The 15965-nt window shown below is 38.4% G+C and overlaps 1 protein-coding gene across 6 annotated transcripts in view; it reads right to left on the bottom strand.

The window, feature by feature from the left end:
* The window catches only part of FAM185A (family with sequence similarity 185 member A), a 91239-nt gene that overhangs the window by 32341 nt on the left and 42933 nt on the right, over positions 1-15965 (bottom strand). For 2 of the 6 annotated variants that reach the window (XM_045864834.3, XM_045864835.3), the window contains 2 exons: positions 8664-8759; positions 3775-3909 (listed from right to left, as the gene is read on the bottom strand). The exons of 2 other annotated variants lie outside the window; for them this stretch is intronic. In XM_045864834.3, coding sequence (XP_045720790.1) covers positions 3775-3909; positions 8664-8759 — 231 coding nt within the window. The remainder of the gene's footprint in view (positions 1-3774; positions 3910-8663; positions 8760-15965) is intronic. 2 more of the 6 variants (XM_045864836.3, XM_064575387.1) reach the window with 2 other exon arrangements.

The raw sequence follows: 15965 nt of genomic DNA, 5'->3' as shown, positions 1-15965 counted from the left end.
AGCATTTGCTCACTTTGTGTCTGTGTGTCATATTTTGGTAATTCTCACAATATTTTAAACTTTTTCATTATTATTACACGTGATGGAGATCTGTGATCCGTGGTCTTTGACGTTACTGATGTGACGGTTTTGAAGCACCACAAATGGCACCCAAACAAGATTGCAAACTTAACTGATAAATGTGTGCATTCTGACTGCCCCATGGACTGGCCAGTCCCCCATCTCCCTCTCCTCTTAGGCCTCCCTATTTCCTGAGACACAACAATCTTGCGCCAACATTAGGCCAGTTAATAATCCTACAATAGACTCTAAGTGTGTAAGTGAAAGGAATAGCCACACATCTCTCACTTTAAATCAAAAGCCAGAGATGATTGAGTTTAGTGAGGAAGCCTTGTCCCAAGTCAAGACGGGATGAAAGCTGGGCGTCTTGTGCCAAATGGTTAGCTAAGCTGTGAATGCAAAAGAAAACTTCTTGAAGGAAAATTGAAAGTTACGACTCCAGTGAACACATGAATGGTAAGAAAGTGAAACAGCCTTATTACTGACATGGAGAAAGTTTTAAAGGTCTGGATAGAAGATCAAACCAGCCACAACATTCCCTTAAGCCAAAGCCTAATCCAGAGCAAGGCCCTAAAACTCTTCAATTCTATGAAGGCTGAGGTGAGAAAGCTGAAAGAAAAAGGTTTGAAGCTAGCAGAGGCTGGTTCATGATGTTTAAGGAAAGAAGCGGTCTCTGTAACATAAGAGTGCAGGGTGAAGCACAAGGGGCTAAGGCAGAAGCTGCAGCAAATTATCCAGAATATCTAGCTAAGATCATTAACGAAAGCAGCTACACTAAACAACCGATTACACTAAACCACCGATTTTCAATGTATACAAACAGCCTTATATTGAAGGAAGATGCCACCTATGAATTTCATAGCTAGAAGGGAGAAGTCAATGCTTGGCTTCAAAACTTCAAAGCACAGGCTGACTCTCCTGGTAGAGGCCAATGCAGCTCGTGATTTGAAGTTGAAGCCAATGCTCATTTACCATTCTGAAAATCCCAGGGCTCTTAAAAATTATGCTAAACCTACTCTGTCTGTGCTCAATCATGGAACAACAAAACTTGGATGACAGCCCATCTGTTTACCACATGGTTTACTAAATATTAAGTCCACTGTTGAGACCTACTGTTCAAAAAAAAAAAAAGATTCCTTTCAAAATATGACTGCTCACTGACAATGCACTGGTCACCCAAGAGCTTTGATGGAAATGTACAATGAGATTAATGTTCTCATGCCTGCTAATACGACATCCATTCTGCAGCATATGGATCAAGGAGTCATTTCAACTTTCTAGTCTTATTGTTTAAGAAATACATTTCATAAAGCTATAGCTGCCATAGAAAATGATTTCTCTGATGGATCTGGGCAAAGTAAATTAAAAACCTTCTGAAAAGGATTAATCATCCTAGTGGCCATTAAGAACATTCATGATTCATGGAAAGAATTAAAATATCAACATTAGCAGGAAGAAGTTGATTCGTGGATGACTTTGAGGGGTTCAAGACTTCAGTGGAGGAAGTAAATGCAAATGTAGTGGAAAGAGGAGAAGACCTAGAAGCAGAAGTAGAGTCTGAAGCTGTGACTGAATTGCTGCAATCTCAAAATAAAATTTTAATGGATGAAGAGTTGCTTTTTATGGATAAATAAATAAAGTGGTTTCTCGAGATGGAATCCATTCCTGGTGAAGATGCTGTGAAGACTGTTGGAATGACAACAAAGAATTTAGAATATTACATAAACTTACTTGATAAAGCAGCAGCAGAATCTGGGAGGAGTAATTCTAATTCTGAAAGTTCTACTATGTGTAAAATACTATCAAACAGCATCATGCGTTACAGAGAAATCATTTGTAAAAGAACCAACGCTGCAAAATTCACTACTGTTTTTTTTTAAAGATTTTATTTATTTATTTGAGAGAGAGAATGAGAGAGAGAGAGAGAGCACATGAGAGGGGGTAAGGTCGGAGGGAGAAGCAGACTCCCTGCTGAGCAGGGAGCCGGATACGGGACTCGATCCCAGGACTCCAGGATCATGACCTGAGCCGAAGGCAGTCGCTTAACCAACTGAGCCACCCAGGAGCCCCTTCACTACTGTTTTAAGAAATTGCCGCAGCCACCCCAACCTTCAACCTTCAGCAGCCACTACCCTTATCAGTCACCAGCCACCAACATCAAGGCAAAAAGATTATGACTCACTGAAAGCTCAGATGATGGTTAGCATTTCTTTTTTTTAGCAATAAAGCATTTTTAATTAAGGTATTTGCATTGTTTTTTTAGACACAGTGCTAATGTACACTTTAACAGACTACAGTATAGTATAAACATAGCTTTTATATGCACTGGGAAACTGAAAATATGCAGTGGTGTGGAACTGAACACACGAGATCTCTGAGGTATGCCTGTATTTAAAACTGAAACTGATCTCCTGAAGACACTCCACTGCTACCACCACCACACACTTTTTCAGTGTCCTTTTCAATGCCATTCTGGTAAGATTTGAAAGGCAACTTCACCAGCATTAATTCCCCCTTTTTTTGTACTGTGTACATGTATTTACTATATGTATACAATAAATATTTTAAAAAATAGTATCAACCATCAGTGCAGACAGAGGTAATCAGAAAAAATGTGCAAAAGCCATTCACATTTCTGGGACTGAGAATTTGTTGTTTTAAAAGAGCAAGTTTACAATGTGCATAATCCCAAACCACATTTGTGTTTATTCCAATCATAGAAAGTTAACTTTGAGTCTTGTACTATATATATATGATTTTTAAGGCCAAGAGTTAGAAAGCAGGTGTACCAGAAAAAAAAAATCATGGTCTTAAAAAATTTTTAATTACGGTAAAAAATGCATAAAACTTACCATCTCAATCATTTTTAAGTTTACAGTTCAATAGTGTGAAGTATACTCACATCGTTGTACAACAGATCTCCAGAACTCTTTCATCTTGCAAAACTGAAATGCTATACTCATTGATCAACTCCCCGTTTCCCCTTCCCCTACTTTTGTTTCTATGAATCTGACTACTTTAGATATCACATATAAGAGGAATCATACAGTATTTGTCTTTTTGTGACTGGCTTATTTTACTTAGCATGATGTCCTCAAGGTTCATCCATGTTGCATCATGTGACAAGATTTCCTTCCTTTTTAAGGCTAAATAATATTCCACTGTATGTCTATACCACATTTCACTTATCCAGTCACCCATCAATAGACATCTGGGTTGCTTTTACCTTTTAGCTACTGTGAGGAATGCTATTATGAACATGGGTGTGCAAATATCTCCTAGAGATAGAAAAAAAATTTTTTTTTAAAGATTTTATTTATTTATTTGACAGAGACAGAGATAGCGAGAGCAGGAACACAAGCAGCGAGAGTGGGAGAGGGAGAGGAGGCTTCCCGTTGAGGAGGGAACCTGATGTGGGACTCAATCCCAGGACCCCGGGATCATGACCTGAGCCGAAGGCAGACGCTTAACGACTGAGCCACCCAGGCGCCCGAGATAGAAAAATTTTTAAATTGATTTTATCCAATGCCATCTTGGTGAGTGTTTCAAACGAAATGTCTACATTGTGCTAAGCAGTTAGAAGAAGAGTGTCAAACACCAAAATGTGACAATGGAAAAGAATAAAAGAGTAAAACTGCAGTTAAGTATACCATATTTCTACTTACATATGGATGATGACTATTTATCTTACATAGCAAAATGCAGCACCCTTACCAGTAATTATTACACCATCATCTTTGTGAACTTCAGTCATTTCTTGAACATGGACTTCTGAGTTCACATCAACCTCTTTCCCTGATAGCTGTAAATGAGCTTGAAGAGAAGATGTGACCTTGACAAGAATAGAGCCTATAATAAATTTTAAAAAGTTTATTAATGCAAGGAAATCAAAAGTACCAGGGGCTACTTAAAAGATGATTGAAAGGGTAGGATTGCTCCTAGAACACTGTCTTTACTCCTTAGCACACTTTATTTATCCAGCAGTGCAGGGCACCTGGGTGGCTCAGTCGGTTAAGCATCTGCCTTTAGCTCAGGTCATGATCCCGGGGTCCTGGGATTAAGCCCCACATCAGGTTCCCTGCTCAGCCAGGAGTCTGCTTCTCCCTCTCTCTCCAACCCTAACCCCCTGACTGTACTCGCTTTCTCTCTCTCTCTCAAATGAATAAATAAAAAATCTTTAAAAAAATATTTATAAATGGCACTGTCTTCTCCTTACTTCCAAGGCATTCACAGTAACTTCTGTCAAGGCATGAGTCATTAGAATATTATGAACTTCTTTTGCCAATAGCCCTAGTCAGCTTATCCAATATCAGAAAAGTGAGGAGTTTACTACACATGTAGCTTGTAGATAATATTTACCATTAATTGAGCATTTACTGAGAGTAAGACAGCTTAATTAGATTATCTCTTTTAATCTATGTATTGACTTTATGAGGTATTATTATAATCCCAATTTTAAAATGAGAACTTGCTCAAGTTCCCACTAGCACTAGTGTTGGAATCTAGCTTCACTTCAATGACAACAGAGCCCATGTTCTTAACCACTGTGGTATTTCACACTGCTCCTTCATCATATTATAGGACTTGTGATTTCACTGATCACTATGACACAACTGGAATCCTAAGCTCTTGGCTTTTAGTTGTACCTTGTGCATGTGTGCTGGGGAGGGAGGGGTGGTTGTGAGAAATAATAATTAAAAAAGGGGAACATGTGAATTTCAAGTAACTAATTTCAATGGATTACAGTCTTTTGGATACCTGAAACAAGACATTCAGGTTTATTTCCACTACAATCTTACAGTAATTTAAGCTTCTAAAGGAGGAAACAAGAAAAAGTACTCTGTTAGCTAACAAATAATTTTCCAAAACAACTACGTAGGTTGCAGTGCAAACTCACCAACACACTCCTGTTTCAGAAGTTTTTCTTTCTTTGTTTCTCATATATCAAATAAAGTAAGAGGCCCTGGCCATAGAACGTTAAGCGGATTTCCTCTGTGGACAAAGGTGGTCAGGAGGACTTTCATTGTGAATGTTGTAAAGATTCCTTTTAAAATGCACGTATTTATGGGTCATTGTTTGTCTTTTAGTTTGGTTAACATCAGCCCAAGTTCCCCTAATTTCTTATCTTCTCCGCCTTCCTACCTGGAGCTAGAAAGTCTGGGGTAAAACTGATAAACTCTCATAATTACCCCTCAAAAAGGGTGGGGGAGAACGAAGCTTATCACTACAACTGGGTTATTTTATTTATAAAACAAACTGCTTTTCAGGTTTTAAAGGTAAACTACTGGCAGGAGATTCCCTATAACAACAGATATGAGGGATTCTGGGGGAAAAAAAAACCTGGAAAATTTCAGAATGAATAGAAGATGCATGTTTTTCTACCAAACATACTTTCTTTTTTCTTTTTTTAAGATTTATTTGACAGAGACAGCAAGAGAGGGAACACAAGCAGGGGAGTGGAAGAGGGAGAAGCAGGCTTCCCGCGGAGCAGGGAGCCTGATGCGGGGCTCAATCTCAGGACCCTGGGATCATTACCTGAGCCGAAGGCAGACGCTTAACGACTGAGCCACCCAGGCGCCCCTCTACCAAACATACTTTAAAAAGAAGAAAAAAATAGATTTTTAAAACTTTTCTGTAGGACTTTTTACCTCCAAATACATCAAATATGGTAATTTTATGAATACTTTTTTTCTGTTCTTTTTTTTTTTTTTTAAGATTTTATTTATTTGAGAGAAGAGAATGAGAGAGAGAGAGCACATGAGAGCGAGGGAGAAGCAGACTCCCCCCGGAGCAGGGAGCCCGATGCGGGACTCGATCCCGGGACTCCAGGATCATGACCTGAGCCGAAGGCAGTCGCTTAACCAACTGAGCCACCCAGGCGCCCCTTTTTTTCTGTTCTTAAATGAGAAAGAGATGTTAAATCTGTAAGAGCTTTAAAAATGTTAAGCAATGCAACTACTTCTATCCTCATCTCTCTCCATATCCTTAAAAAACAAGTTGTCACTACTGAAACTCCATTACTGTCTGTGAAAGAATTTTCATGACTTGAAAACTTTCCCAAAGGTCCCATCCTTAACTATCTTTTTTAGAAAGAAGGGCTCTTGCTACATCTTCAACCTCTTTCACTTCCTAAACTGTTTTTATGGTTACTGACATCAATACCATTTTTTTACATTAAAATGTGAACTGATACTAACTATACCATTTACTGAAGACATACTATATTAAGATCATTGGTTTCATCAAGGACAAATTTTAAATGGAAGAGTCAGTACTCAGATGCAGGTCTGACTCTTAAGCCTAAATAAAGCCTTTTTGAAAGAATTAATAAGGTTAACTCATAGGAAGAGAGAAAACAAGCATGCAACATTCTTTTTCACATGGCAAAATGGAGAACATCTAAGAGACTCAAGTGGTTGGCTCCCAAATCCTACAGCAAGACAGGGGCAGAGCTGGAAAGGATTCTAGATGTCTATACTAACCATTAAGCAACAGAATCCTGAATAATTTTCCATTACTCTCTTTTTTTTTTAAATGGGTCATTCTTGTTCTTTTTTTTAAAGATTTTCATTTATTTATTTGACAGAGAGAGAGAGACACATTGAGAGAGGGAACGCAAGCAGGGGGAGTGGGAGAGGGGGAAGCAGGCTTCTGGCAGGGCAGGGAGCCTGATGTGGGGCTTGATCCCAGGACCCCGGGATCATGACCTGAGCCGAAGGCAGACGCCCAACGACTGAGCCACCCAGGCGCCCCTCCATTACTCTTTTTAAAAAGTTACTGTTCCTAAGTGTAGTTAGAATTAAAAGACCTAAAGTAAGACAGAAATTTTTGTTTCCAGTTATTTTTAAGCTTTATGCCAGTCCCAATAGGAAAACCCACAAAATTATAAACTTAATCAAATCTTGCAACATCATATGCTATTTGAATAAGCTACTGGAACAACATCCCAAATAATGCTCAAAAATATTTTATGTGGATGAAAATTAACAATGTTTTTTGTTTTATTTTACTTTTTTGTCCATCCATACAAAACAGGAAATAACTTTCATATAAGAGCTACTTATTAAAAACTTTGTACTCTGTTACTAGTTATAGTAAATTAGTAATGGTTTACATTTTTTCTCTTAGGGCCTTCATAATAAGAGAATGCATTATATGACTTCTATGGCACTTATAAAATATCCTGAATGGCATTACTGAAGCTCTCAGGAATTCAGTGAGAACACAATATTATCCTATTTTAAACGAAAAAAATGTAATCTTGAGAAATCAAATCACATCTGTGTGTCAATAAAAAAACTTCTGTTTTAGGTCTCTGTGTTTGTAGTTTTATTTTGACACTCTGACAAGAGACCCTTGTTGAACAAAAACTATTAAGCCAACATGACCAAGAAATTGCTAACAGCAGGAATAACTGGTTTCTGTAAGGAAGTATTTTCCTTGTTATACATATATAGCCCTGTTCTGGCCAATATGCAAGATCTTCTGGATTTTATTCAAAAAAATTTTTAAACAGAGCTACGTATTCTTAACTTTCTGCACCCAGGTCACTTCAGCCCCTATGGCCAAGCTACTCCAAGTCTCCAACCCACTTGCCACCATGTACACACAGACATATATTCAGTCTTCATATGACTAAAAAGCATATCAGTTTTAATGAAATACTTGAATTCTTAGAATAAGTTATTTGTAACAGAAATAAGATTATATAAAGAGACACATCATAATAAGACTTAATACTTCAAGAGACTAAGTCAACAATCACTTTAGAGGGCCTTCCTGATGATACCTTTATTTCAGGATCACACATTGCAAAGAATTACCATAGAGTGATGGCTCGAGAAGGTCGTATTACAGGATGGTAGAAAAGCTCCCAGAAGAATGTATGGGAGAATTTTCCCTCCAAAGAATATTCTATTTCAGACATAAAACCAAACTGAAAAACCCAAACACTAACACTAAATAATTCCACAGTAACAGTCAATATATTTTAACATTTTTGTTTGCACTACAAAGGGAACAAGAGTCTTTATGGCCATCTGTTCCAAAAGTTTCAAAAATCATTGGTCTAGAAGGCCAGTATTCCAGTCAGTCTTTATTATTCTTTTCTTTTTCTCTTTTTAAAGAATTTATTTTTAAGCAATCTCTATACCCAAAGTGGGGCTCAAACTCACAACCCCAAGATCAAGAGTTGCATGCTCCACCAACTGAGCCAGGCAAGTGCCCCTCTGGCCAGTCTATTTTATTTTATTTTTTACTTTATTTTATTTTTTAAAAGGTTTTATTTATTCATTTGAGAGAGAGAGAACATGAGGTGGGGAGGGAGGGGTAGAGGGAGAGGGAGAAAGAGATTCCCCACTGAGCAGGGAGCCCAACGCAGGGCTCTGTCCCCGAGATCATGACCTGAGCTAAAGGCAGTTACTTAACCGACTGAGCTACCCAGGTGCCTCCCCGCCATCAGTCTTTAAATCAAATCCTATCAGAAGACATTTTCTTGACTCATGATGTCAGTATAGATAAAATAATCTGACCATCTCTCTCCTGGATGTTACATAAACCTTCCGTACACCATATATCAAAATAAAACATTCTACGTGGCTAACCTGCATGGGATTTCAACTCCACTTTCCCTAGTTGGCTGACATAAACATCTATTGCACCCTGATGAGTTGAGGCCTTTAGACATCCAGAGGATGAATCTAGGAAAAAAGAAAAACCATAAATATAATCATTCTTATTGTAGTAACTGAAATGATAAACTTGAAATAAAAGACTCTACTTCAGCAATAGAATAAGGCACTAAGAGTCTTGCAAGGTTTTGTATTTTCCCCATAGTTATGCCATCTTTCATTTTAAATGAAAACAGAATCAGAAATCTACAAATCCATACCCAGATAATGAAATATTCCTATGTCTACAGTAACGTGCATAACTTATTGATAAACATGCTTACTCTGCAACCTAATATATAGGAAGGACAGTACACAAACAGTGGACCTTTGACAGCCAAGACTATTAAGCACCATTGATATATTTAGTTTATTATCAAATTTCAATATTTACTAAAGAATTTTATCTCATGTACAGACACATAGAAGTAGTAGCAAAGTTAACAAAAATCAAAACTTCTTTTATTTTCTCCTTTTAGCATATTTGGTAGTACTAAAAAATTACTGCTAATAGTGAAAACTTACTCCAGATAAGATTTTGTTGCATTTCTCAAACAGAAATGGAGAAAAAGGGAGTCACTTAAAGAGTGGGTGAAGCTTGTTTATATCTAAATATTTCTTTTTTTTTTTTTTTAAGATTTTATCCATTTGCGAGAGAGAGAATGAGAGACAGAGAGCATGAGAGGGAGGAGGGTCAGAGGGAGAAGCAGACTCCCTGCTTCTGAGCAGGGAGCCTGATGTGGGACTCGATCCTGGGACTCCAGGATCATGACCTGAGCCGAAGGCAGTCGCCTAACCAACTGAGCCACCCAGGCGCCCTATATCTAAATATTTCTTTTCAAATTTCTGGAATTGAACAGATATCTTTCAGTCAGGAGAAGAAAATCATAATTAATTAAAGTGGTGCTGATTTGAAACTCAAATCTCTGTCATCATTGACCCCAGTTTTCAAAAAGCCAACAGTTCAAGTTCAAGGGAAAACTGACCAAGTCAGAGATAAAGAAGAGAATGATGTTGAAGAGTCAGCACTAAGTAGCTTCTTCCTCCTCAACCATGGCAACTGAATATTTAATTTAATATTCTGTCTGACTGCCCTGGGAAGGCCAAAGCATATTTTTTTAGAAAGGTCTCTTAAAAAGCATATTTTATCAGGAACTTTACTACTTCAAAGTGAAACAAATTAGGGAGTGTGGTGAAAACAATGCCAAAAATTATATTAAACTTTTAATAAAATGTGAAGAGAAAACATTTGTATACTAAACATTTTTCTTCAAATTTTTACATGACCCTAAACAAGGCAACTTGAATAAACTGATTAAAATTTGGCCCCAAGATAATTTATAATAATTATCTGTAATCTATACTGAAAATTGCCTTTATTGGACCCACTTTATTTAATTCTTAAGTTCAAAAGTAAACACTGGGGAATTAAGCCATTAGTGATAAATGACATAGAATAGTTGGGCAAAGACGAATCTCTCTCTCCTCAATTATCAACAGAAACTCCTCATAAATAACCTCTTAATGCAACCTAAAAGAAGCCAAGTAAAAATATATTATGATTAAAAAAATGTGGACTACACAATGTGCGTATTATCCCAGGTCGAACAAAGTAAAATATTTGAAACATTAGTTTGATTTCTTGCTTTCTCTAGGGGGAAAAAAACCCACAAGATTTTCATGAGGCTAATAAACACTACTTTTCACTTCTCCCCCCAAGCCAATGGGAAATAATAGCTAAATAATTTTATCACAAGCCACTGAGTAATTACATCCTCATGTTATCAGTCTTGAGCTCTGATAATGGCCCATCCCCCTTGGAGACTGTCAAAAAAATAAAATAAAATAAAATAAAACTCAAGATATGTTTTCAAAAGAGAAAGCAAAACTGATATTTGAAAAGCTATGTAGCAAATGCTTGGAACTAAAAATTAATTATCAAGAGTCAAATTAAGACTTCCTCTACAAAATTTCATTTTTTGGAAATTCACATAATGGAGAAATTCTATAGCTCTCAGAAAAAGCCTTAAGGGAAATATGCATTAGAGGGCGATTAAGAAGTGAACAGAAATTATCAGTCCAGCTAGTGTTTGGAATAAGTGGACTCACAGAGAGCTTTCTAACATCACAATTTTGGCAAGATGGCAGAGGAGGAAGAGACCTAAATTATGTCTGGTCCCAGGAATTCAGCTAGATAGGGATCAAACCATTCTGAACACCTACGAACTAAAAAGGAGATCAAAGAAAAGAATAGCAACAACTGTCTGAAAAGAAGAGTGACCACTTTCTGGAAGGTAGGGCGTGTGGAGAAGTGAATCCGAGGCGATATTCAGGAAGAAAGACGGTGGGGGGAGGGGGCCTCTGTCAGCGACTACTGACAAGAGATAGAGCAGTGGAGAACAAAATCAGAATTTTTAGAAGTCTGTTCCGCTGAGGGACGTCACACCAGTGGCTAAGCGGGGGTTGGGTGAGGGGGGTGGGGGGGTGGAACCCTCAGTGTGACAGTGTGGTCTCAGGACTCTCAGGGTCACAGAAAGACCGGGGCTGCCTGAGTGCAGCAGAGCTCCCAGGTATCAGAGTAGGGAAGCCAGCTACAAAGACGGAGCCAAGGAGTGGGCTCTCAGCTCGGGGTTGCCATAAACCGTGATCTACAGCACAGTCAGGCCACTGCTCTTCCAGCAGGGACCCAACAAGTGGCAGACACCCCTTCCTCCCCCGGGAGGAGAGGCGCGGGAGCACACCGCAGGAATCTGCTGGGTTTGGAGAATCCACCCAGGGTCGTGTGTCAGAAATAGAAACGCTTGGTCACAGGCTGGGTGAGCACGGAGTGTGGCTGTAGACAGGGTAGACGGGAGTGATTGACTGCTTTTCTGTGGGGGCTCACTGAGGAGTGGGGCCCTGAGTCCTTGGCTCCTCCGGGGGGAGATTGGGAGGCCGCTATTTTCATTCTCGTCCTCCAAAGCTCTACGGAAAGCTTGCAGGGAACAAAAGCTCCCGAAAGCAAACCCGAGCAGATTACATAGCCCAGACCCGGCAAGGGCGGGGTAATTCCACTTCCGGCAAAGACATTTGGGAACCATGGCAACAGGTCCCTCCCCCAGAAGATCAGCAAGAACAGCCAGCCAAGACCAAGTTTACCGATCAATGAGAATGGCAGAACTCCAGCACTAGGGGAATACAGCACATAGAATTCATAGCTTTTTCCCCCCTGATTCTTTAGGCTTTCAAAGTTAATTTTTTTTATTTTCTTTTTTCCTTTTTCTTTTTTGAATTTTTCTTTTCCCCCTTTTCAACCAACATCTTATCAATCCCTTTTCTTTAAATCTTTTTTATTTTTCATTTTTAGAGTTATATTCTATCCCTTTATAGTAGTTAACGTTATTGTTGGTATATATATATAAGTTGTTCTCTCTTTAAAATTTTGAGATACAGTTTCTTCTAACAGACCAAAATATACCCTAAATCTCTAGTGTATGGCTTTGTTCTAGTCTCCTGCCTGATCACACTTTCTCCCTTTTTTCTTAAAATTTCTCTTCTTTCTTTTTTCAACCAACTTATCAATTCCTTTTATAAAATCTTTTATAATTTTCATCTTTACAGTCATATTCCATCCCTTCATTGTATTTACCTTTATTTTTGTACATATATAAGCTTTTCTTTCTTTAAAATTTTGGGAGGCACTTTCTTCTAACAGACCAAAATACACCCAAAATCTAGTGTGTGGAACTGATCTATGCACCAGCCTGATCATATTTGATCATATTCTTTTTTTTTTAATCTCTTTCTTTTTCTTTTTTCTTTTTTTCCCTTTCTTCCCCCCTGGTTTCGGGTCTCTTCTGATTTGTTTAGTGTATATTTTTCTGGGGTCGTTTTTACCGTTAGCATTTTGTTCTCTCATTCATCTATTCTCCTCTGGACAAAATGACAAGACAGAAAAAAATCACCTCAAAAAAAAGAACAAGAGGCAGTACCGACTGCCAGGGACCTAATCAATACAGACATTAGTAAGACGTCGGAACTAGAGTTCAGAATGATGATTATACAGACACTAGCTGGGCTTGAAAAAAGCATGGAAGATACTAGAGAAACCCTTTCTGGAGAAATAAAAGAACTAAAATCTAACCAAGTCGAAATAAAAAACGCAATTAATGAGGTGTAATAAAAAATGGAGGCTTTAACTGCTAGGAAAATAAGGCAGAAGACAGAATCAGTGATATAGAAGACCAAATGACGGGGAACAAAGAAGCTGAGAAAATGAGAGATAAACTACTGGATCACGAGGGCAGAATTTGAGAGATAAGTGATACCATAAGATGAAACAATATTAGAATAATTGGGATCCCAGAAGAAGAAGAAAGAGAGAGACGGGCAGAAGGTATATTGGAGCAAATTATAGCAGAGAACTTCCCTAATTTGGGGAAGGAAACAGGCATCAAAATCCAGGAGGCACAGAGAATGCCCCTCAAAAATCAATAAAAATAGGTCAACACCCCGACATCTAATAGTAAAACTTACGAGTCTCAGAAACAAGGAGAAAATCCTGAAAGCAGCTCGGGAGAAGAGGTCTGTAATCTACAATGGTAGAAACATTAGTTTGGCAAAGAACCTATCCACAGAGACCTGGCAGGCCAGAAAGGACTGGCAGGATATATTCAGAGCACTAAATGAGAAAAATATGCAGCCAAGAATACTCTATCCAGCTAGGCTGTCATTGAAAATTGAAGGAGAGATAAAAAGCTTCCAGGACAAACAAAAACTAAAGGAATTTGCAAACACGAAACCAGCCCTACAAGAAATCTTTAACGGGGTCCTCTAAGCAAACAGAGAGCCTAAAAGCAACATAGACCAGAAAGGAACAGAAACAATATACAGTAACAGTCATCTTACAGGCAATACAATGGCACTAAATTCATCTCTTTCAATAGTTACCCTGAATGCAAATGGGCTAAATGCCCCAATCAAAAGACACAGGCTATCAGATTGGATAAAAAAACAAGACCCATCCATATGCTGTCTGCAAGAGACTCATTTTAGACGCAAAGACACCCCCAGATTGAAAGTGAGGGGGTGGAAAACCATTTACCATGCTAATGGACACCAAAAGATAGCTGGGGTGTCAATCCTTATTTCAGACAAACTAGATTTTAAACCAAAGGCTATAATAAGAGATGAGGAAGGATACTATATCATACTAAAGGGTCTATCCAACAAGAAGATCTAACAATTGTAAATATGTATGCCCCTAACATGGGAGCAGCCAATTATATAAGCCAATTAATAACAAAAGAAAAGAAACACATCGACAACAATACAATAACAGTAGGGGACTTTAACATCCCCCTCACTGAAATGGACAGATCATCTAAGCAAAAGATCAACAAGGAAATAAAGACTCTAAATGACACACTGGACCAAATGGACTTCATATTTATATTCAGAACATTCCATCCCAAAGCAACCGAATACACATTCTTTTCTAGTGCCCATGGAACATTCTCCAGAATAGATCACATCCTAGGTCACAAATCAGGTCTCAACCGGTACCGAAAGAATGGGATCATTCCCTGCCTATTTTCAGACCACAATGCTTTGAAACTAGAACTCAATCACAAGAGGAAAGTCGGAAAGAACTCAAATACATGGATGCTACAGAGCATCCTACTAAAGAATGAATGGGTCAACCAGGAAATTAAAGAATAATTTAAAGAATTCATGGAAACAAATGAAAATGAAAACACAACTGTTCAAAATCTTTGGGATGAAGCAAAGGCAGTCCTAAGAGGAAAGTATAGAGCAATACAAGTCTTTCTCAAGAAACAAGAAAGGTCTCAAATACACAACCTAACCCTACACCTAAAGGAGCTGGAGAGAGAACAGCAAATAAAGCCTAAACCCAGCAGGAGAAGAGAAATAGTAAAGATCAGAGCAGAAATCAATGAAATAGAAACCAAAAGAACAGTAGAACAGATCAACGAAACTAGGAGCTGGTTCTTTGAAAGAATTAGTAAGATTGATAAACCCCTGGCCAGACTTATCAAAAAGAAAAGAGAAATGACCCAAATAAATAAAATCATGAATGAAAGAGGAGAGATCACAACCAACACCAAAGAAATACAAACAATTATAAGAACATATTATGAGCAACTATATGCCAGCAAATTAGATAATCTGGAAGAAATGGATGCATTCCTAGAGATGTGTAACTACCCAAACTGAACCAGGAAGAAATAGAAAACCTGAACAGACCTGTAACCACTAAGGAAATTGAAGCAGTCATCAAAAATCTCCCAACAAACAAAAGTCCAGGGCCAGATGGCTTCCCAGGGGAATTCTACCAAACATTTCAAGAAGACTTAATACCTATTCTTCTGAAACTGTTCCAAAAAATAGAAATGGAAAGAAAACTTCCAAACTCGTTTTATGAGGCCACCATTACCTTGATCCCAAAACCAGACAAAGACCCCATCAAAAAGGAGAATTACAGACCAATATCCCTGATGAACATGGATGCAAAAATTCTCATCCAAAATACTAGGCAATAGGACCCAAGAGTACATTAAAAGGATTATTCACCACGACCAAGTGGGATTTACCCCTGGGCTGCAAGGTTGGTTCAACATCCGCAAATCAATCAATGTGATACAATACATTAACAAAAGAAAGAGTAAGAACCATATGATCCTCTCAATAGATGCAGAAAAAGCATTTGACAAAGTACTGCATCCTCTCTTGATTAAAACTCTTCAGAGTATAGGGATAGAGGGTACATACCTCAATATCACAAAAGCCATCTATGAAAAACCCACAGAGAATATCATTCGCAATGGGGAAAACCTGAGAGCTTTCCTCCTAAGGTCAGGAACACAGCAGGGATGTCCACTATCACCACTGCTATTCAACATAGGACTAGAAGTCCTAGCCACAGCAATCAGACAACAAAAAGAAATAAAGGCACGGGCGCCTGGGTGGCTCAGTCGTTAAGCGTCTGTCTTCAGCTCAGGTCATGATCCCAGGGTCCTGGGATCGAGCCCTGCATCGGGCTCCCTGCTCCATAGGAGGTCTGCTTCTCCCTCTCCCACTCCCCCTGCTTGTGTTCCTTCTCTCACTGTGTCCCTCTCTGTCAAAGAAATAAATAAAATCTTAAAAAAAAAGAAAGAGAAGAAAGAAAGAAAGAAAGAAAGAAAGAAAGAAAGAAAGAAAGAAAGAAAGAAAGAGAAGGAAGGAAGGAAGGAAAGA

Source organism: Mirounga angustirostris, unplaced genomic scaffold, assembly GCF_029215605.1.
Source record: "Mirounga angustirostris isolate CCGP_5_RB_7025 unplaced genomic scaffold, mMirAng1.0.hap1 SCAF_12, whole genome shotgun sequence".
Classification (NCBI taxonomy): domain Eukaryota; kingdom Metazoa; phylum Chordata; class Mammalia; order Carnivora; family Phocidae; genus Mirounga; species Mirounga angustirostris.
This window is presented reverse-complemented; position numbering and strand designations above follow the sequence as displayed.